A 23,781-nucleotide genomic window follows, 5' to 3' on the forward strand; every position below is an offset into this window, starting at 1 on the left:
CACTGATCTAGAACATAAATCTATGTTGTCAAATAAAGAGGGGTTTTTAAAAAAATTTTCGTACGAAACTTATTGGCTGAAACTTGATAACGTGCCTTATCAGCTGGGAAAAAAGCTTATCCAAGTTATTGGCCTGTTCCCTGTTAATTGCTTGATATCACCTCTCGAAATTCTGCATTGAAGGAATATATTTCAAGTCAATACGCTTGCTGTGGATGCCTAATTTATCTTTACTTAACGATGGACTGACCCACGATATTCATTTAATTGGAATGGTGATGCATGGCTTGAAATGAGTTGAGAACCACTGCTCTTGACTAGTGATTCTCAAACTGTGTGCCGCTATACCTTCCCTATTTTAAAGTCTAAACACTCTCTCGTGTTTTAGAACTCTATGACGAAACATTGGTGTGCATGACAACGTTTCTAATCTATTACGTTTTGATATTGGTAATAAAAAGCATTCTTATCCATCCAAACAAAATTAAAAATTGACATTCTTTGAAAAACTGTTGTTATGTTTATCTGCGACGTGTGCCGCGGCAGAATTTTTTGGCTTTTAGTGCGCTGGAAGCTTAAGAAGTTTGAAAACCACTGCTCTAGACCCAAACCATGGCCGGCTTGCGTTGTAGTTAAAAAGTGTTTTCTTTATTTCTCTGAGAAACGCAATTGGCACGAAAAACGACACAAATGAGTGAGTTAGTAAAACATGGCGATTTGAATGTACAAAATGGCGATAGACAACGTAACAGAAACAAAAACACGCAAAAATATCAGCAAGAACGAATGCGAAAAATTAAGTTGGAACCAGGTTTAGGTCTTGAATTGGTATGGTTTTAATTCTTAACGTCCGATTCCTCTAAACCACTTCCGATTTCTATGCTGAATATTTGCACTGCAACAAGTTATAAAAGTATTATAACATAGGATCACATATCTGACATAAAGTCACAGGGCCATTACACTAATAACGCGATTTAAAGGGAAAATATTTGTGTAAAGCCGTTTTATCACGCATGTTAAACATTTAAACTAGTTACCAATTGGTTCACACGTCGGCGATGCGTTACTCCACCGCCCTTGCCCGGCTACGTCAAAGTCTTCAATACACGAGGTAGTTTTTGAACCAACCAACTCAAAACCTTCATCACAGGCAAAGAGACATTTGCTCATCAGGGCATTTCCCTTGCTACAGCTGAGTGACCCATTCTTGGGTGCGAGCTTAATAGTCGGGCACGAAATGCCTGCAATATACCGAGAAACATTATCAACACAAACTAAGCTTCGTTTTACTGTATTATTTGAGTATCAGTTAAACGAGCTTTGCTTTTCCAAGGAGCCTAATAAACTTTATTTTTACTTCAATGGAACTTTTCACTGAAGTTTCTTAAGGCCCAAACATTCGGAACCTTTGGCCCAATGAAAATTGTAACCCACTTACGTTCGCAAGGATTGCCGCAAATTTCGGCGCTGATTTGATCCGCGAATATTTGTGTGAGACTCGCGAAACCGGATGTAGGGATGAAGAGGCGTTCGTCACTTCCGGCAATAGTCTGCAACTCGGTCCGATTCAGAGGAGTCCCGGATGTTGGCGGGTGGACGCCCAAAGCGAAAGTCTGAAGTACAAGAGACAAGTGTGTAGTCTTATGTTGCTTGCAACAAAACATAACAACAAGCTACAGAGAAAACGTGGATTTAAGTTAAGGTAAATTCACCCTGCAACCGTATTTGGGCAAGCTATTTTCGCTCACCAAAGTAAATGCATTCTGTAAACGTGTTTTTACATGGTTGTGCAGAGTTTACTTTTGTAGCTGCGGTTTGTGTTATACACAGAGTAAGTTGTACAAGTTGTACAACAGTGACAACCTAAAATAACCTCGAAATAGGATTGGAACTGAATCTCGGTCTCTTGTGTAACTTAAAGCAACCTAAACTACATTCATCAACCTTGATGGCAATATATAATTTGTACAACAGTGACAGCCTGGTATTAACTGCTAGGGATGGGCCGAGTCGAGCACGAACCCGAGTTCTCAGTACCGAGCATCGAATTATACGAAACTAGTGTTGGAAAGGGTATATCCAAAAACAAAAGTGACTGTTTTAAAAATGCGTTAGACGGTGAAAAACGCGTACTTGCGCGGCCTTTACAACCAAATATGTGAGGGATCTTAGAAAGCTACAAAACTAGCGTTCAAATGGGAATGTTAGTGATGTCACAATGCACCGAGCACGACAAAACTACATCTACCAACCTTGATGACAAAATGTTACCTTTACTCCGTTTCTACGCAGACTTGTGGCAACTTCGTCAACGGAATCATCAGATCTTCCATCAGTTATGACGATGAGAACGTTGCTGACGTCAGGTCGGTCTCCGTTGGCTCGGGTAAATATTTGATCCCTGGCGTGTCTTAGCGCGTTACTTGTGTTGGTGCCTGATGATAAAAATTAAGATATAAAAAACAAACAAATAAATAAACTGACTATGTGTTTGTGATTTGACAAAGTGGGAAATGTTTACACTCATACATTGTAAAGTGTATTTTTTACATTGTTACATACATTGTAAAGCTATAATAAATTAGAAACAGCATATCTGGTATGTTTCTCTGTAATTTAAGTTGGAAAGACAAGACTTGAAAAAAGGTTCTGGATGTCACATTTCAGGCAGAAAAGGAGTTTAGACAGAGCATGGGGCCTCACCGTCGGCTTTGAGCCATTCAAACTGATCCAAGGCATCCAAAAGTCCCGGTTTGTCGCCGATAAACTGGTTGAGATGGATTTGCGAGAAAACGCTTTGAGCAGTTCCGTAGTTGAACACAGAAAAGCGAGCAACATCGCCCAGCATGTCGAACTGACTGGTGGATGAAAAAAAATGGTGTTAAGATTCAAAGCTGGAATAAATTAATTTGTTTGGATCTTTCCCGTATTGACAGGAAATATTCTAAATGGTTTATTGACTGGCGAAAACGCCTTCAGCACAAAAGGTTGTGGGTTCTAATCCCATGCAGGTCACTTGTGTTTTCCTTAGCAAAAGAAACTTAAACGACATTACTTCTATCCAGTATAACCTGATTGGTCTAAATTTTGAATTAAATTCATCAACGCCACAAATCAAAATAATATTAATAAAAAAAATGATGCAGGAGACTTGCAATAAAGCAGGCTGTTTGACGATAGGCTCACTGTGAGCACCACGCATTCCGGCGTCCAAGCCCCAAACGGCCGGGTTTAAAACAAAACAAACTTGTCGAAATCGGGTCCCTAACTGCAAAACTTGGGAACCTTAGCTACCTGATAATTCGTTTGGTGAAATTCTTCATGGTGTTCCAATTTTTCTCGCCGACCGAGAATGTTGAGTCAAGGACAAAGCAAGCGTCCATAAAAGCGTGAGGGGGGCAAAGTTCTGAATACAAATACGAAGAAAATGTGTTAACTCATTGTGCCGTGTTTTACTTTTTTATTGGACACCTCGTATTCAAATGCCAGGCCAAAATGTTAAACCAAATTACAACAAGTAAATTAACAAACTTTGTAAACTTTGAATCTATCTGCCGTGTCTACGTTACACAGAGCATAAATTTGGCTGGATGATAGTTTTTCACCATACAAGTGGCTGAATAGTGTTTTGATTTTGCAAATTAGGTTTTCAACAGAATTGCAAACTCTGCCAAGTTTAATAAACGCTTAGGTTGAGTCAATTGCCAGAAAAACTCTATAAAATTGATATTATGCCTGGCAGCAATAGCTTATACTTCGGTTAAATACAAACCGTTACCTGCACAACAAGGCTGCTTCACATTCCATCTGTTTTGGGGAATACTCCACTTTGGTTCAGGTTGCTGAGCTTGAGTGAGATTACTTGATCCACACTGAGTAATGTTATCATGCATGGGTGGGTACGGTTCACCGGTGGGACATAAAACTTTACACCTAGATCCGAATTGAAACCCATCAGAGCACGACTGCTCACCGTGCAACACCTCCAAGTTCTCACAAACCACACCTGAAGGTAGAGATTTGTTATAACGGGGCAGTATGTTGCAAAAAGTTAGCTGTACGTAATCCCAACACAAAATGAACAAACTTGTTACGAACTTCAGCACTGCAACTTATAATGTCATGTCACAGAGGTTAAGTAATAAAATTATTTTTGAAATCTGATAAAGTTGTGACAGGAAGGGGTTTAGCCAATCAAGCAAAGCATATAGTTTTGAACAATCAGTTTATTAAATTAATAAAATGAGAGTGTTAAAAAAAACTTTCACAAGCAAATTACTTATATTTTTGCATTTTCTTGACCTGGGATGCCATACATGGATTATATAGCCCAGGCACTATTTATTGATTGTATTGTGAAAGAAAGTCAGCGATTTTAGCTCAAATTCTTGGTGCAATTTGAACGGACTGTGCTTTCACGATAACGAATTACTCAGTCAAGTGTGTTACAGCATACTGTAAATTACCAGTAGGAGAGCAGACTGGGGCGGAAGACGTCCAAACACCTTCACTATCGCCATCGTAGTTGTCAACACAAACCGATGTGGGTGATCCTTTCATCTCATATCCGCTGTCGCATGTGAATAAGCACACACTGTGAAGGTGGTTCGCATTGGAACAAATAACTTGCCCGTTCACAGGCGCCTTGTGAGATGGAACGCATATTACTTCTGCGAATGCGCAAGAATGAATATTAGTGTTGCTTAATGTAGGGGGCAAAAATTAATGGGACACGCCGCTTTACAAATCAAACGTTGGCTTTTACAACAAACAGTTAATAAACAGACATAATTAGCGTTCAAAGTACATAAAAAGGCTTGTTGGATAATTAAACTAAGGTTAAAATAAAACTTGAATTCTAATGAGAAATATAACGGCCCAAATAGACTTAAAAAGCGACATGCTTTATTAATCTAATGTTTCGGCAAATGCTCATGCCATCATTAATGATATAAAGGGGCGACAACAGTTACACCCATAACATTAATTCTCGTGAATAAGTTTTTCCAAACATTCGCGATGGGATTCAAACCCGCAACCTTCGCGTCAACTTTGTATCTACTTTACCTGTGCAAGGATTCCCGCATATTTCCTCGTTCATTGTGATGGCGAAAATGTCGCTGGTGAGTTCAGTGAATCCGGCATCAGGAAGAAACATCCTCTCTGGTGATCCGGCGATCAACATCAGTTGCGTCTCGTTCATCGGAGGACCGTGAGGCGGATGAACTCCGAAAGCATAAGTCTGTGGAGGAAATAAAATGTGTCTTGTGGCTTTTAAAAAGACAACGCGGTTTTCCATAACGGCAACATAACGAAATATACATTTACGCTAAAAATATCAAAAATCAATGGCTCTATGAATTCAGTGATTCAAAACAGAATTATTTTGTCATTTTTTAAACAATGTAATTCATTAAACCGAGCTTTTTAGAACAATTTCCAGGAAGTTATGAATATAGTTTAGCTTCAGAATTTACGGTTTTTAAAAATCCTGTTGTCGAGAAGCTGTGGATGGTCACTGGTCTTTATTCATATTAAATACAGGATAGTTTAAACATATTTAGAACAAACAACTATATGTAAATATATCTACATTCATAAGCAGGTTTAAGCTTGCCTGCCCTGCTTAGAAAAACAATCGGAAACTTTGGGAAATGTACATGGTTGTTACAACTTTGAGATAATGCCTAACACATATTACTGAACTTGAAACTAGCAGATATCTCACCATAACTCCACTTGCTCTTAACTCTTCCGCCACACCTTGCACGCCATCACACGAAACTCCATCGGTGATTACAACCAGAATATTTCCAACTTTAGGGCGGTCGCCGTTCGCTTCTTTGAACACAACGTCCAACGCGTGACGCATCGCTTTACCCGTCACAGTCCCTGAAAAAAATACAGTTTGTAAAACCACACGGTAAAATAAACATTAATTCGTTAAGTTGCAACCACCTCTGGAAAGCATGTGCACAGTTGCCATATATTATTGCAAACATTCATTTACTATACACAAGACCGTATACGCGGTCACGTAAGCCAAGCGCAGAACAAATCTTTTTGCAAACGAATTTGGCTAAAACACGTACAAGTCTTATAGAGCTTTTCTGGCAATTGTATATTTATTCTAACGCTTTGACGTCCGATACAGATATTAGAGGCCCAATCGTTCGTTATCGCGCAGTGTTTCCGTTGCGTTGTGACGTGCTTGCGTTCCATTCTTTTTCCCTTTGTTTATCGTGCACTGTACTAGTCGCATTCATTGTTATTTACCCTGATGAAAGCGACCTGTACATGACGTCGAAACGTCGAAATGAAAATAAGAATTGCCAGAAGACTCAAAAAATCAACTTAAAATTATGCCTGGCAGCAACAGCTTATATATATTAACAAGTGTTATTCGTGTTAAAGTAAACAGTGGATCCGTACAGCGTCTGTTACTGGTTGGATAGATAATTATACATCCAGCAGTTACCATCAGATTCGAGCCATTCTAGTCTGTTGACAGCATCAATCAGCCCGCTTTTGTTTCCCTTGTAATCCTGCAGGAGAATTTGCGAGTCTTCATTAAAAAAGGATCCATAGCTGATGACAGAGAAGCGAGTTTCATCGAAATCCATGTCGGCATTCCTGAATACAAGTTTAGCTTGTGATACAGGTTATCTCTCACATACGAACACAAAGTTAACAAAAACAAAGAAACGAAAATTCCAATGTATATACCTAGTGGTGGGATTAAGCCGGTTCGCATCGGTTCTATAGAACCGTCTCACCAAATTTTATGAGATCGGCAAACCGGCTAGCGTTACTGGTTACTGTCAATGGACTTTTTGTGACAGAACCGGCTGAAAAATATGACTTTTGTGATATAACCGACTGACAAAAAAAATGAGTCCCACCACTGTATATAACCACCAAAGTCATCCAGGAAACAAACATTAACTCACTGTATAATTGTGGTTGTGAAGTTTTTGATTATGTTCCAGTTTTCCAGTCTCACTGATGATGACGAGTCGAGAATAAAAGAAACATCTCGAGGTGGGCAAGACTCTAAACACAGGATAAAATTACTGCTTTGAGCAGGGGTTCTTAACCAGTGCTGCGCGCACCCCCATTGGGTACGAGAACTGTTTCTAGGAGGTGCGGGGATGCGGAATCATTAAGGTTGGTTAAGTATATTCTATATAAATACCTCAACATGTGTTCCACTGCCTAGGACAGGGTGTGCAACCTTTATCACTGTGGGGCCGAATACAATAACCATAATTAGATCGCAGGCCGCATTTTTATATAACACAAGGACACATTTGATTATAGGCATATAGTCCGGTCGTAGAAAAATAGCACCGGGCTCATTAACCTGCTTAAAAATATATAATAATTGGACTCGTTTTCCAGTACATTTGAACCCAAGCGTCTCTACGGCCGCACAACCTTTGATCAATGGGCTGAGGTTGCACATCCATGCCCTAGTGTAGAACATACGAGTGAAACTTACCGATGCAGCATGGTTGTTTTACATTCCATCTATTCCACGGCATGTCCCACTCGGCTTTGTCATATTTTCCCGCGCGCAACTCCGTCATGTTGACGCAAATGATGACGTCAGACTGGGGAGGATACGGTCGACCGGTTGCGCAGTTTACTTCACATCTTGAGTCGAGGTAGAATTCGTCGGTACAGACAGGTTTTGCTCCGGGGATAACGAGGTCGCTACAGGGGGCAACTGTGAGAAAATAATGCCACGTGTTACAATTGTTAATTACCATTAGACACGGAATATAAAGCACAACTTCCATACACTTGTGAATACAGTTCATTGCTAAGATGACAACATCAAAAAACTGTTGAAACTTTAAGTATATTCACAACTATACATACAGTCCCTCTGCCAGTCACGTTTAATTCATATTATATTCTCTAAAACAGGGGTCACCAAACTTTTTTCACTGCGGGCCGGATAAGTTTAATAATAATTCACGCGGGCCGGATAGTTTACATGCCCTAGCGCCGTCTTTCCGAACTTAGCCCGCTAGGCGATTTTGATAGGGGCGCCAAGATATGGTCTTTCTATAATCCCGTTAAAAATCGGGTGATGCGACTATTAAATTGTATATTTAGTCTCATCTTACAAGCAATGCTTGTAGATTACGTCACAAGTGACCAAACAAAGCATTTGTTTGCGCACATTTAACACTTGTAATCTTGTTTGTGACGTAACAAACTGGCTTTGGGTCAATCCTGGGCGTTGTAATCCCTTAAAACAAGGTAATATTAATTCTACATATCGCGAAAGGAAAACTTTCGTAAGAAGTAGATTAATTTTTAAATGTTAAAGTTATCAATGCGATTTGACTAACCAAAAAATGTGGTCGAGGGCCGGATGAAATGACCTCGCGGGCCGGATCCGGCCCGCGGGCCGTAGTTTGGTGACCTCTGCTCTAAAACATGCCATCTTGCAAGATGAAAATTAATTCTCGAACGGTATCAGCCATAACGCGTCTTTGCCCAGAGATCGCGTCACTCATTTCTTACTAAGCTACGGTCATTGAAGGTGTCATACTGAATCAGCCGGTCACCAAGCGTTCACAATCATATGGCGAAGCGTATAGGCTACAAGAATCTAGCCTGCGGTGGGATTTGAACCCACGACAGGAATCTTTCCGGGAATCGCGCTCTACCAACTTGAGCTACACAGACTCAGTGGCGAACCCGCCGAAAATTGAATCACAAGTACCGTTGTCTTCTCTTACACACACAGTATTAACTTAGTGGCCACTAATTAGCATAAATTGTCCACCCAAAAACCTGCGGGAGCACAGCAAAACAAACGGAAGATTTTAAAGTTTGAGTTACACAGGTTTAGGTTTAAAAGTAACTGGGGAGATTGACGACTGGTGTTGGAAACTTCAAGTTACCCACCCATGCACGCAGTTAGGGATGGACCAAGTTAGCAAGAGTTCTGTTTGGTCACGCACCGAGCACCCTACGTTACAGCTCGGTCACACACGTTGCCAATACCCCGCTAGTTTTGTAGCTCTCCAGGGTCACTTACGTCACCAGCGGTATTGAGCTGTACAAGCCCCAGAAGTACGTCACCATCGTAGGCATATAAAACAAACAGTCATTTTTAGTCTTGGATACCCTTTCGAACACGAGTTTTGTATGTTAGCAGGGCATGAATATGCTAATTTAATGCTTTAGTCAGTTTGTGCAACTGCCCGGCCGAGCACCGAGCATTAAAACAGCGATACTCGGTACCGAGTACTCGGGTTCAGGCTCGGCTCGGCCCATCCCAACACGCAGTGTAATCTGATGACTGATGAATAATCTGACAACGCAAACCATACAGACGTTCTTGGACCTACCAATGCTTAAACAGACAGGAGGGTCATGATCCCATTGTCCGCTTATCACGTGATCTCCGTCACACGTCGATGATTTGTTGCCCTTCAGTTTGAAACCTTCGGAACATTCGAACGAACATTTGCTTCCCTCGAAGTTGCCATGACTACAATTCCTCTGTCCGTTGATGGGGAGGGGAGGATCTCCGCATTTGATTTCTATGTTGCCAAAGCAGCCATAATAAAGTTTGTTTAGGGTCTGTTCAGTGAAAAACACTTTCGATTTTGGCGTATACAGGCACGATTGGATGACAAAATAATTACAGAAAAGATTATTAAATGATCGCTTTTTAATTCTTAAATCAACAGAAACTGGTCAAGTGACTTGATGGCCAATGTTTGGCTCTCACTGACCCGGTTGCGCAGTTATTACTTTCGTCATTATTTCGTTTATACAATTGTTTAATTTTCAAAGCGTAGCAAATAAAACATGGAATTGAATTGATTCTCGGCTAGTAGTTTTTAATGGAGCTCATTATAAAGCGATGTTAAGTAGTTATTTAACAATACATGCATCATTACGCGAAAAAACAACCAATTTCGGCGCAACACTCACGTTCGCACGGGTTTCCACATATTTCAACACTCATTGTTTCATGGAAGAATTCCGCAGTGAGTTCTTCAAAACCTGTCTTCGGGATAAAAAGTCTCCGCTCGTCTCCTGCAATCTTCAGTAGTTGATCCCGATCGAAAGACTTGCCCTTGGGCGGATGAACCCCCACAGCGAATGTCTGAAAGCACAATATGTGTTGAGTTTTCGCCGGGCAAAAGTTTTCGCCGGGTCTGAAAGCACAATATGTGAAGTCCATTTCGCCGGGCAAAATCGTAGCAGCGCAATTGCGTTAAAATATTCACCAACCTGGAAATAGCTGCGCAACGTTGGGACGTTATAAAGCGCGACAAAGTTGAGGGCACAAGTGGTGGAAAGATGGTAAACGCGCTGCAGCTACACCGTTACTATAGCGTTATGTTAACCTCACAACAAGCAATAAACACTTTGTATCGGCACACCACAAACCGATCAACAGAGAGGGAAAAGAGAAAAAAAAAGAAAAAAAAGGGAAAACAAAACAAAGAGAAAATAAAACAAAGAGCCAAATAAGAAGAAAAACAAAACACACACAAAAAAGAACAGGAAAAAGAAAAAAGATAACAAAAAACAGAAAAAAAGAGAAAAGAAACAAGTTGAAGTTATAGTTTAGGATGTTTTCATTTGAGTCATGTTGTTGATATTTCTCACCTTGACGCCTTCATGTCGAAGTTCATCTGAAATTTCTTCGATGGAGTCGCATGACTGACCATCCGTGACGACAATCAGCACATTATCCACGTGGGGGCGGTCGCCGTTCGATTTTTGGAAAATCACATCTTTTGCGTGACGTAACGCGCGTCCTGTAAATGTGCCTGGAATACAGGATTGAAATATAGTTCAGTAGAAATTACTTGGATCAGTCCTGGAAGCGACTATGTACGCCATCAGATCACTTTACACCAGGGTTCGGCAACCTTTCTTGCTCTGCGGACCGGTTTGAAACTGAAATTTATATCACGGACCGGACTTTAAAAACCACAAATGTACAGCACTAAAAACTAATTACAGTTACAACGTTGATTCAATATGAACCTTGAGCAAGTTTTACGAACTCCTCACGGACCGGCACTGGGCCGCAGCCCAGTGGTTGCCGACCACTGCTTTACATAAATCACGCCACTCCGGTAATACGCGGTTTGTCGAATTCAGGCGGTCATCTTAGGCTGTAGCCTGCGATGGGACTCGAACCCACGACACGAGCTTATCTGGAGTCAGCGCTCCACATAAGTTACACAGCAGGTTCGGTGGTAACATGGTATAAGCCTGCCTAAAGCTGTATCACATTTCGTGGTAAAAAAAAGCACGAGTGTATTAGGCCTAAATAAATTAGAACAACTAGTTGTGCCACAGACCATCAGATTGCAGCCATTCCATCTTGTCGATCGCTTCCATCAAACCTTGCTTGTCCCGCACATAATCACTGAACATAATCTGCGTGTTGTCGTCTGTGAACATTCCGTAACTGAACACTGAAAACCGGGTCACATCGGCTGTCATGTCGAACGCTCTGCGAAGTTATTCATAAATAATATTGTGATGAGAAGTTGGCGGTCCCATGTTCTACATTGCTATTTCAAATGATATTGGGTTAACCAGACACCGAATATGCCGAACTGTCAGTGCGAATAACAAGAATATGCGAATAACAAGAATAACAAGAATATGCGAATAAGCGGATCGGTTTGTACATGATTTTGGTTTCATGTACAATATGTTTGAAAAGGTAATTGAAGCAAAACTTACTGTATTATCGATTTTGCAAATTCCTTCATTGTTTTCCAGTTTTGTTGGTGAACTGAATAGGATGAATCAAGTATAATGCTTGCATCCATGTAAGCGTGAGGTGGACACGGCACTGTCAACATCAAGTGGGTTTGAAATATGTGGATCACCAGATATTTTTAATTAAAATTCCAAACAACTAAACCAGTGGTGGGATTTAGCCGATTAGCACCGGTTCTATAGAACCGTCCCACGAAATTTTATGATATCAGCGAACCGGTTAGCATTACTGGTTACTGTCAATGGACTTTTTTGTAACAGAACCGGCTGAAAAAAAAAATTAGCTTTATGAATTCTTAATAAACATTTGATATGTGTATTTAAATGCGGTATGTCAAGAATTGTTACCCTGACAATGACAGCAGATTTGTCGAAAGGTTTGGGAATAAATTATAATCTTTTAGCCACCTAAAACTACTGTTTGTCATGTCTGTATCATGTATACTCGGACAATATTATCAAAACAATAGAACAGCAGTCTATCCCAGCAACATATTTTCCACATAACACCGAAGCATCTAGACCAGGGGTTCTTAACCAGGAGTGCACCCACCCCCAAGGGGTACAATAACTGTTCCTAGGGGGTGCGGGGATGCTGAATCATTAAGGTTGGTTAGGTCTATTCTATATAAATACAAAAACCCAGGGGGTGCGAAAATTGGTTGCATGGTGAATTGAAAGGGGTGCAGCAAGGATAAAAGGTTAAGAACCACTGATCTAGACAAGTTTACTCACATGCGCAACATGGCTCCTCCAAACCCCATCTGTTCGGGGGAATCCCCCACTCCGGTTGTATTTGCGGATCTGACGCGTTTCCGCAGATAATGACGTTGTCGTTCACAGGTGGATACGGTTCACCGGTTTCGCACAAAATCTCACAGCGGGAATCGAAGTTGAACTCGTCGCTACAGCGAAAATCACCGTTTGTCACCACTAGGTGGGAGCATGGCGTGCCTGTGACGTAATAACACAGCGTGTATGTGTTGTCAGTTTGGTCATGGAATTTGTTTCCAACAATTAAAACATTAAAGTATAAGGCATATCGAAAACCACCAGATTACCGAAAATACACAATAAGACTGATTCCATGTTTGATGTTTTATACACATGTGATATTTAAGGTCAGCATCAAATTCCACGATAACATGTTATCACATAGTGTTACCGCGTGCTGTTGCTCCATAAACAAACCGGCTGCAGTTTGGGAATATAAATTCTTATTACCAAGAAGTTATTCGCTACAACGAGAGATTTTACAAGCGAACCCAGGACTCTCGCCCCGAGATCAGTTTTTTATGCCTAGAACTAGTTTATGCTTGCAGAGCGGCAATAATGTTTCTTACGTGGCTGAACACAAGTTGGCGCAGCAGAGCTCCATTTTCCGTCACTGAATCCGTCGAAATTATCCAAACATGTCGACGTAGGCTCTCCGTCCAACGCGTAACCATGGTTACAGGAAAACGTGCACGTGCTTCCAAGCGAGTTTCCGTCCGTGCAAGTCACGTGACCGTTGGATGGCGCAGTGTGGACCGGGTCGCAAAAGATTTCTATGGAAAACGTAATTATGTTGGTAAATGTTCAAAAGCATTTTAAAACCTTAAACTTTTCTGCTTTATCTAATTGGTTTGATCAAATTGTGTGTTTGTCTTGTAGCACAATACATTTCATGTTTGTCAATTGTATTAAATATATAACTGCAAATTAACTTTAACTTAGTAAATGTGTTTTGCTAATAACATAACAATAACATAAATAATGTACAAAAAAGTTATTTACCAGTTATAATACTGAAAATATGGTTAACGTAGCGTAATTGCTTGCGTTATTTTGCAAGAAAAACCTTTTAAAAAATTTAAAATTCTGAATCGTAATATCAAGCTGGTCACCCAAGCATTCCCATGTGGCAAGTCACAGATATCTAGTCTGTTGTGGGATTTGAACGACATGAGACTTTCCGGAACTCGCGCACTACCAACTGAGCTACACAGAATCAATAGTGTGGCCACCAGAAAAAGTCAAGATTACAAATACGTTTGTGCTGATTACCTTCGCAAGGGTTTCCACAAATTTCGTTTTCAATCTCATCAAAGAATGCTTCTCGTGTCAGTTCCCTGAAACCTTCATTCGGCGTGAGAAGTCGATCGTTGCTTCCCGCGATTTCCAGCAGTTGCGATTTATTGAACAAACGACCGAACGGGGATTCAACACCGATTGCAAATGTCTGCAAATATTTTATTAATCGCGAAATGTTTTAATTGTGAGGTTTCAAATTAAAATATTCAGTTTATTTGCTCAGATATTTAAAAGATTTAAAACTGTGTTTGCTAAAAAATGGCATATTTTGCTGTGAAACAAAATAACGTAATCTAAACTGTTTTTCACAAAAGCGCCTAACCAAAAAGTCTTTTTGAAAGTGTTTGTTTAAAAATTATTGGAAACATTTTTGTGGAAAATCACCTTGACACCGAGTTGTCGCAATTCTTTGGAAACATTCACAACCGGATCAACAGAAATTCCATCAGTAATGACGATGAGAACATTTTTCACACCGATTCGATCACCGTTCTCAGGTTGGAATATCACATCACGTGCATACGATAATGCGTTGCCGATATATGTGCCTGTCCGCGTGAAAATAACAAAAAACTTGAATGTATTCCAATGTCTTACATCGGTGAGATTCGCACCCACGATTGAGGCATGAATGTGCCTGTATTTTACATCATCATCAGTGTTCCGGTATCACACCTAACACCACAGTTTTTATTTCTTTGACCCATAGACTTTATCCATATTTGTATTAAAGTTGCGCCCGTTTACCGCTGTATCGGTATTTATTTTTAATACCATATTTTTAACCGTTTTTTTTTTGCTATCAGTATTACAATATGTGCCACATTTTTGTGATACTTTAATGAGTTATTTTTTCTTCCAGAAGCAAAATTTAAAAAGGCCTAGATTATTTTTATTGTACAGTATTTTGTTGAAAACTGGTCTCACCATCAGCAGCTTGATAGGGAATAACGCTGACCGCCTCCAACAGAGCCTGCTTGTCATCTAAGTAAGTGTTGAAGAGAACTTGTGAGGATTTGTCCGTTTCGATGCCGAATGAGAGTACAGAAAATCGGGCACCGCCTGGCCCCATGTTAAACGAACTGTAAAGTTGTAAAGAGCAAAGATATTAAGGCAAGGTAAAGATACAGCTTCAATAAAATAATATATTTATTTAGGAGTGAATTCTTAACAATTTGTGTGTAGAGTTAGAAAAGCAGATAAATCTAGGCTGTCGTAAATTCTGTTTTATTGAATATTGAATATCAAACTGTAGATTATTACTATTACAAGTCTTTTCCCGAATCATTTGTGTCAAACCTTTTAATTTAAAGTTATATACAAGGTGTTCCATTTTGCGGATGTTCTTTGTGAAATGAAACACTTTAATATTGGTTAATGACAAACGAAACAAGGATGTAGCGCTATGACAAGGATGCAAGCAATATTACTCACTCGATAACTCCAGTAGTAAATTCCAGCATTATTTCCCAATTGTCTTCTTGAACAGAAAACGAAGAATCCAGAACAAAACTGATGTCAACCAGAGCGTTGGGGGGACACACCACAGCTGCGAATCAGTTTGTTGTTTAGAAAATTGTAAAGTAAGGTTTTCTAATGTGCACAGTTCACAGTATTGAAACCAGTAACAAGAAACATACTAGTCAATATATTTGTGAAAAACAAAAGGAAAGCGCTGTGTCTATGATGAATGCTTTTATCGGCTTTCATACAAATGCTTGGTTTTGCACTTTGTTGGTAAAGGGGTTACTAATAAAAAGAATCGAAACGTTTTTATATCACTATTATGTCGACTTTTCTGTTTCTTGTTAGGATTTCCCAGTAATGTAAAATTTTATTAAAATGTACGAAAACGCAACGGTACATTAATTCGCTACGTTTTTATGAAATTTTTGACTTCATATACGCATGTAAAAACTTGACAATCATTAAATCGTATTTTTCGTTTGCAGTCGGCCAGTTTCTTACACAAAATATCTCGCCGAAATGACATAATGTAGGAACATTTCGTTTTGGAATACATCAAACGTAACCTGTGAGTTGTGGTGCTTGATCACAGTTGTATACGGGCCCGAAACCCTGCCCGAACCCGAATCTTTTTTGAATAGCTCGTTTAGGCCCGAAAGTTCAATTGACTGGCTTATACACTGAAGCCTTTAGAAAAGACCAAGACTACAAACACAATAGACAATTGGTCTCGAACAAGGCGTTTTAGGGCTGTTTGACATTAGGTCAAGCCCAGCAACTGGCTACTTAGCTACTTAAATTTATTGAAAAAATACCAACACAGAGTGTAAAGTCAGGCCCAAATCAAGCCCGTTTTGTTTGAACACATCTAAGCCCGAACCCGGCCCGACTTACAACTTTGTTCCCCATGCGCGACCAATTGGAGAAAAAAAATGTTTATCTGACTTGAAACCTGCAACTTACGTCCACAACACGGTTTCGAGACGTTCCAGCGAAGCGACGACAAATCCCATGAGGGGGCGGAAGACGATGACGTCAGATTTGTACACATGACTGTGGGAGGGTAGGGAGTTCCCCTATCGCACACCACCTCACACGTGGAGCCGTGGTTAAACTCGTCAGTGCACTTGTAACTTCCGTTCTTTACTTCAAGTTCCTTGCATGGAGGACCTGGGAATAATTACTGAGTAATATAGGCTCAAATTATGTTGAATTTCTGTTGTGTTTTAAAGTCCTTTGTCCACATGATGTGAATACTGTAAACTGCCGCAATTTACAAAAGTAAAGCAATGTGAATAACCTAAAATGTGTGAGCGACGAGGTTGGTGGGTTGGTAATATAAACATAAAGAAGTAGAACCCCGCCTTTGAAACCATATAGGTGGTTTTTGCACATCTATATATTTTTGATTTTCGCCAAAATCAGGGGTCGGTAACCTTTTTTCTACTACTGCGGAATTTTTTTGCAACTGAGATTGTGTCGCGAAACGGCCTTCAAAAAACTACAAATATTTAGCAATGAAAACGTTTAATTAGTTTATCATCCCCGGGATACATGGGCAAAAAGTTTTGAAGCATTTAACCTGAAAAATTATACGACCTGGTTTTCCGAATGTAGAAACGGAAATTTACATTTACACAAATACAAATAGCCATTACTCAAAACAACAAAATATCCACACAAAAGTTTCAATTTACCGATAATCCTACACTTAGGTGCGGGATGGCTCCAAACGCCCTCGTTGTCCCCGTTTCCATCATCCAAACAAGTTGTGAAGTTAGAACCTCTGATGACGTAGCCCTCGTCACAGGTGAATGAACACGTGCTGTTGAGAAGGTCACCGTTGCTGCAAACTATCTGACCGTTTTCGGGTTTTTCGCGGGGCGGGTGGCAATGAATTGCTACAGAGGATAAAGCAAAAACACATAAAAGTGACAAACTAAGTATGGTTCAAAAAAAAGAGACACGAAATACATCCATCGATAGGTTAATGATTTTGAAACGTTAAGGGTTCTACATTGAGCTTTTAGGCGCTTTGGTTCGTGGTTTGGTGATCGTGTAAATCTCGTAACCAGGTAAAGTGCGTTCGTTCTTAAGTGTACAGAAATAACCATCACGTAAACGATATTTTTAGGGCATTAAAAAGCATAACATCGATTCACGCGGCAACAAAACTGCAAACCTTCGTGAAGGGAATTTGTTTTGATGTTTGACCGGATTTTAAACATTAAAACACGGCGGCGCTTCGAGGCATGCAGCGGTTTGTCAAGATGCTTACCAGATAGCAACTTTAACACGTTTTTTTATATAACGACCTTTACAGCAAATGTAATGAAATAATTTGTTCCCGATGACCTTTGAACCTCATCAAGGCTAAAGGTTATAACCTTTCACCTACATTCGCAAGGGTTTCCGCATATTTCCAGCGTCACTTTGTCGGAAAACACGGTGTCCCTCAACTCATCGAAGCCGAGTTTGGTTGAGAAGATTCGACTTTCATCCCCGGCAATTTCCATCAGTTGTTCTTCATCAGCTTTGCCGTGTAGAGGTGTGACACTGATCACAAAAATCTAAAAAAACAAATACACATCAAAATTGTTCTTTGAAACACTATACACGGATCTGTTCATAAGTTTAATGGTGAAAATAATGGCCAAAATAGACGTAAAAAGCGACATGCTTTATTGTTTAAACGTTTCGGCAAATGCTCATGCCATCATCAGTGATACGAAAGGCCACATCAAGTACACCCGTTTATATACACAGTCGCATGAAGGAATGATAAAAAGATACGAAACAAGCGTTAAAACATGTCGCTTTTTCGGTCTATTTGGGCCGTTATTTTTACCATTAAACTTTTTCTTTTTTTGTGAGTAACAATCCAACATAAGGCTTGTTGACGCACAATTTTAAAGTTTGGCAACGTGTAATATTAAATGGCGGTATAATGAAATGCTGCTTTATATTTTACAAATCTTTGTGATATAATGAAACTTTAGTTAACGGGGGGCATTAACACAAGTTTAAAGGGGCATATATTTTGTCTTTTGACCTTGGAATAGGGGAAAATGATTTTTTAATTCAGCAAATCTTTTTTTCTGAAACCTACAGCCATCAAAATATTTCAGCGACTGACCTTGACGCCACGTGCTCGAAGGACTTCTGAAATGACCTTGACATCGTCATGTGACCTTCCGTCGGTGATGACGAATAGAATGTTTGGAGCAGACGGACGATCTCCATTCTCGTACTTAAACATGGTCGTGTTTGCGTGAATGAGCGCTCGTCCGATAAACGTGCCTGGAAACATGAAGTTTCACCTAAACTTAACCGAAGTGTTGCAAGAGTCGGTGTTGCTTTAAAAGGGATCGATCAGATTAAATTCCTTCAAGGAAAACCAGAAGAACTAAATTTGAACCGACGTGATCGATTGAAACGAGATAAATGAGGCGGCGTGAGGTTTTAATACGATTTTGAAAAAGTCCTAAAAGCAGAGTCTTTAACGCAAGATAACATTTAGCTGTAATACCCGCAATGTTTACATTTTATATTTGGCTTTATATACACACATACATATATGCAGTGGCTTATGTACATATTAATAAATTTACTTTGATCATTATTGTTTACTTTTAGTTAAAAAATATCCCAAAGGTAAATGAAAAGTTGTAAACAATCTTTGTTATGATCCACAATCACTTACTTCCGGCTTTCAACCAATCGAGTTTTCTCACGGCACCCAGCAAGCCGGCTTTGTTGCGAACGAAACTGTTGAACTTCAGTTGAGATCTGCTGTGAGGGAAAGTACCGAAACGGAAAACTGAGAAACGGGTATTCCCCGAGTCGATGTCGAATGACCTAAAAATGATTTGTTTCAAAATCGTTGTAACGGCCATGGCCGGTTGAAGATTCCAAACAGTCTTAACAAGATACCGGAAATTGTTGCAAACGAAAGTATAAATTAAAAAGTATAAAGTAACAAATAAGAATGCTGCTTATACATCGTATTTTTCCTGTGTCTTATTGTCTTTAAGCTAATGTTTTGTCACTGTTTTTTAATCTCTTTGAATATTTATGTTGACAAACAGATTTCCTCAAACTATTAAAGACTAAAAACATTACAACAACAGCACAAGTAGTAATTTAAAAACATCGAGCTAATACATTATAAGCTGCAGACAATGTACACTGTTTCGACCCGCTGCACTGATGAGACCTTATAGGTCGAAACAGTGTGCACTGTCTGCAGCAAAAGTATTGGTTTTAAAATAAGTACGAGGCTCCGACACGTTGTGCCAGTCACACCACTAATTAAAAATGAGGCGCGTTGTGTCGGACGACAAGAAAAGCAACGCGTTGCAGACCAATTAGGTAATTTGTAGGATTTCAGGCAACTGATGGGAATATTAATCAAATCCACCACAAACAGCAAATATGTATAAGTGTGCAAAACAGAAAATCGAGTTTTAACAAAATTGAAATAATAATAGATCAACACATTCAGTCACATCAAGTTCGAGTCCAAACATTTTTCACTCACTGGATCATCCTGATGGCGAAATCCTTCATAATCTCCCAGTTGCTTCCTCCCACCGAGTTTGTGGAGTCGAGCACAATGCAAGCGTCCATGTGCGCGTGAGGCGGACATTGATCTGCGGAAGATGAAGGGAAATATATATTTCAGACCATAACACTACTTCCACCAATGCTTCCTTTATGCGCTGCTTAACCGGGCATCTAGAAATCTATGCTGCGCTTAAACTGGTGTGTGGCCACAGCGAGCACATCTAATGTTGTTCACAGTGGCCCTCTCGGGAAGCTTGTGTGTATGACCAGACACATGGAAATCTATGCTGCATATAAACTAGTATGTGATCACAGCACACACACTGCTCATCCAGCTTATGTCAATGTACAGGCACTTTACAAAGTTGAAGAAGATGGATTTCAACACATCTAAGCGACAAACAAACCAGGCTCAAAAGTTAAACTAAGCTACCGTGTACGAAGTGGAGCAGATTCAGTGCGTCAAGCAACGAAACAACAGCAGCTTACATCCAATATTAACTGTCGCATTGTAACAGTTTAACCGTTGGATTGTAGTTTTAAGAAATATTGTGACACTCACCCACACAACATGGTCTTGTGACGTTCCATCTCTCAGGGGGTAAACTCCATCTGGGGTGGGGCTGGAATGCAGGGGGTATTAGGGGGTCCCCACACGTGATGTTGTTCGAGTTTGGGGGGTAAATTTGACCGCTCGAACATGTGACGTAACAAACGGATCCGATGCGATTGCCATTTGTGCAATGGAACGATCCTTTGTCGAGAACGAGATGCTCACATAGCGGTTCTGTGTGTAAACGTGTGTGACGATTTGGTGAAAAAGGGAAATGTATGAAAACAGTTTATAACAGATGGTAAGAATAAAGTGAGAATACAACTCCAAAAATAAGTATATTCCTATAGTCTCCTATACAGTCTATTAATACATATATATCTATTATTTCATATTTACGACACTATATATGCATAATTTATAATATTCCTTGTTTCAGTTCGATCGCCTTAGCTTAGACCCTTATCCACTGAACCTGTCCATTCCAACGGTAAATGACGTCATATATCAGGTAGTGACGTTACAGCAAAGATTTTGCATTCATTTAGTACATTATGACGTCAGTAATATATTATTGAAGAACGCCAGAGCACTTGTTCGATCGCACCTACCATGTGGCAGACAAACTGGTGCAGGTTGGGTCCATACGCCATGGTTGTCATCCACGTGGTCATCAACACATTGGGTCTGACTGCTGCCCTCTAGCGTGTAGCCTTGGTCACAATGGAACTGACATGTGCTGTCCAGTATGTTTTCTTCACTACAATCCATCCAACCGTTGTCAGGTGCGGCCAGGCGAGGGCATTGGACGTCTAATGGAAATACAAAGTTCGTTACACCAGAGCAGTTTTTCTCAAACTTTTATGACTCTTAGTAAGTAAGTCATGTGGCAGCATAAAGCTGAAAATATGTCGTGAGGTGATAACTGATTTAAAACAACTTTTACAGACTTATCCAAAGCCGGCAAACTCAGGGTTATTGCAAGGTCAGGGTTAATGCAAACTCAGGGTTAATGCAAACTCAGGGTTAAATACAAGTCAGCTTTTTCAACTATAACATTTGTTTCACACAGGGCAAAATTCTACAGACGGCGTTGAATGTGGGTAAATTCTGTAATCATGCAAAAGCCGCAACAACTCCACAAACGTGATTAACATTCAATGTGACATTTCGTGTTGTGCCTGGTACCATCTAGCTTTCTGTGGCGTTAAGATGTCATATGCTTTCTAAGTGAAAAACTTACATTCAAGACATTGCAGTTGTCGCTTGTTGCACAGATCAAAGTTGCAGCAACACTTGCAGTGAGTGTTGGGCGAATCAATGTTGCATTGGGTGGGAAACCAGGCTGCACGTTCGTTCTGAAAATCCCACAAAACAAGCTTTTATGCAACAACAAGCTGAGGTTCAAATAAAAGCTGTACCAAACAATATCGATAATTCAGTGTAGAGGTGCGTTCATATTTAATTTTGTTTACCTTACAATCATAACCAACTTTGTTGAAACAAATTTTATTTCAGTTACGGCAGATTTTTCAACGTTATTTATTAATTTTACATTTTTATGGTTTTACACAGTTAAATATTTTCACCGATAATACGTGTTTACACTTGCTTTCAGATACTCATGATGCCATTAAAGCGAAATATATATACATAATATATATATATACTTAAAATCTCAAGGATGAATGACTTAAAAATGTGATTACAAACTTAAATTAACAACTTTTATTGTTTACGTGTTTTGATGCGTTATCAGCTATCGACTAAATAAAATAGCAAAATTGTTTTCTATGTGGTGGTTGCAAACCACAGACACAAAACCTTCAAAACAAAAATGAAGGTAGAAGACCTCCTACCAGGATCTCACCTGATCAAAGTTGTTGTCACAAGCCAACGTCTGCTTGCACCGCTTGGTAATCTGCAATCTCCCGTCATTTCGTCTCATCTCGTTTTGACAAGCTCCCTTCAGTCAAAATGATAAGTTTTAAACACTACAGTGTACGAGTGTGAAATCGTACATACAACATTTACATTTAGGGCGGCAGTTACACCAGCAAAATTAAAATATTCTAACGTTGAAAAATATTGCTACCAGCTTTACAATCCAATGCCCGGGAAAAAAAAATCAACGAATATTTTTCACAATGAACTACAGTTGCAAAATATCAATCAGTATCGAACTCGCAAAGTTGACGCTGCACAAAGCTAAATATGTGTTATGACTATACAGACATGTAAGTAATGACTGAAATAGCTATGAAGTATATGTTTAGCGTTTTATTTCTACGGTAAATTTATTTACCTCATTTGAAAGACATTGCTTGAGTTGTCCGTTGCTGATGCAAGCGCTGTTGCTCCCTTCATTCTCGCAAACCCAACAATTCAAAGCTGTGAAAAAAAACACAAGTTCAGTTTTGTGCCTTTGGCATAACAGTTTTAATGCTTCATCAAATTATAAATTATAAAAACCTATAAGCTAACAAATATTTACCTTTACTGAGCAGCAACAGGTTCGCACTTATTATGGCAAACAGGAACAGTTTCATTTTGCTGTGCATTCTGCCAAATACAAATATATATCCCGGGCCTTTCACAAAACTTACTCTGTCTTACTTTGACACCGGTTTATATAGGCCTACACGCCGTCATGGAAAAAGTAAAAAAGGTTTTTGTTGCATTTTTCGTGACGAAAATATTCAGAAAGTCGGGTTAAAGTTTTTCTCGAATTCATAGAAACAGGGTTTGGTTGGAACTTGTTGACATCAGATTTTCTCAACGATAACGAGGAGAAAAAGTTCGTTATCTCACTTTTGCCCGGCGTCGCGCAAACCGACAATTAAATTTAAATCCGTCGTTGGGTGTTTTCGGAATATTGCCGATTTAGCAGAAACTTCAAATAAGCTTAATTGCTAGAAAACATAATTTAGTCCCTTTTTTAAGAGGAGACCTAACGGTGGTACAAGAATACCCCAATTTTTTGTTAAAAATATCGCCATCAAATCACCGCGTGAAAAATATTTCCGTACATAACAATTGCAGTTTATAAATGTATTGTCAATATAAAGAATATATTTTTGTCTTAAACATTGCCTAATTTTTTTCACGTCAAGCTTAACAAACCACTGTTGATTGGGCTCTGCTTTTGTATGAAGTTATAATATAATATTCAATTTACCTGTTGGCCTGTTACATTAGTGATGGACTTTACAACACTTATCAGTCTGGTTTAACGCAATGCGCTGCTGATTTTTCTATACAGCGTGGTGGTAGAGGGATACACGGGTTGTTTTCGATTTTTGAGCCCCCAAAAATACTTGTCAGCAAATCTGTTAAAA

The 23,781-nt window shown here is 39.6% G+C and overlaps 2 protein-coding genes across 2 annotated transcripts; both read right to left on the bottom strand.

Annotated features, from left to right (window-relative positions):
- Positions 1-640: 640 nt before the first annotated feature.
- LOC145239295 (collagen alpha-3(VI) chain-like) lies at positions 641-19,423 on the bottom strand. The gene is made up of 30 exons (XM_080102601.1): positions 19,326-19,423; positions 19,028-19,182; positions 18,461-18,624; positions 17,723-17,894; positions 17,022-17,225; positions 16,288-16,494; positions 15,292-15,406; positions 14,785-14,939; positions 14,242-14,405; positions 13,831-14,005; positions 13,128-13,331; positions 12,520-12,738; positions 11,746-11,857; positions 11,355-11,509; positions 10,651-10,814; positions 9,967-10,141; positions 9,375-9,569; positions 7,505-7,732; positions 6,954-7,056; positions 6,482-6,636; positions 5,732-5,895; positions 5,071-5,245; positions 4,470-4,673; positions 3,782-4,009; positions 3,298-3,409; positions 2,707-2,861; positions 2,275-2,438; positions 1,442-1,616; positions 1,041-1,244; positions 641-895 (listed from the first exon to the last, which is right to left on the bottom strand). Coding segments are annotated over exons 1-30 (4,863 nt in total). The 5' UTR covers positions 19,328-19,423; the 3' UTR covers positions 641-836.
- A 437-nt stretch (positions 19,424-19,860) lies between these two features.
- Positions 19,861-23,004, bottom strand: LOC145237662 (uncharacterized). The gene is made up of 7 exons (XM_080100607.1): positions 22,938-23,004; positions 22,749-22,834; positions 22,314-22,409; positions 21,687-21,801; positions 21,055-21,255; positions 20,453-20,677; positions 19,861-19,976 (listed from the first exon to the last, which is right to left on the bottom strand). Exons 1-7 carry the CDS (start codon positions 23,002-23,004, stop codon positions 19,861-19,863), a joined length of 906 nt encoding a protein of 301 aa, XP_079956733.1.
- Positions 23,005-23,781: the final 777 nt, after the last annotated feature.

The sequence above is a fragment of the Phallusia mammillata genome, chromosome 7, assembly GCF_965637545.1.
Source record: "Phallusia mammillata chromosome 7, kaPhaMamm4.hap1.1, whole genome shotgun sequence".
In the NCBI taxonomy this organism is placed as follows: domain Eukaryota; kingdom Metazoa; phylum Chordata; class Ascidiacea; order Phlebobranchia; family Ascidiidae; genus Phallusia; species Phallusia mammillata.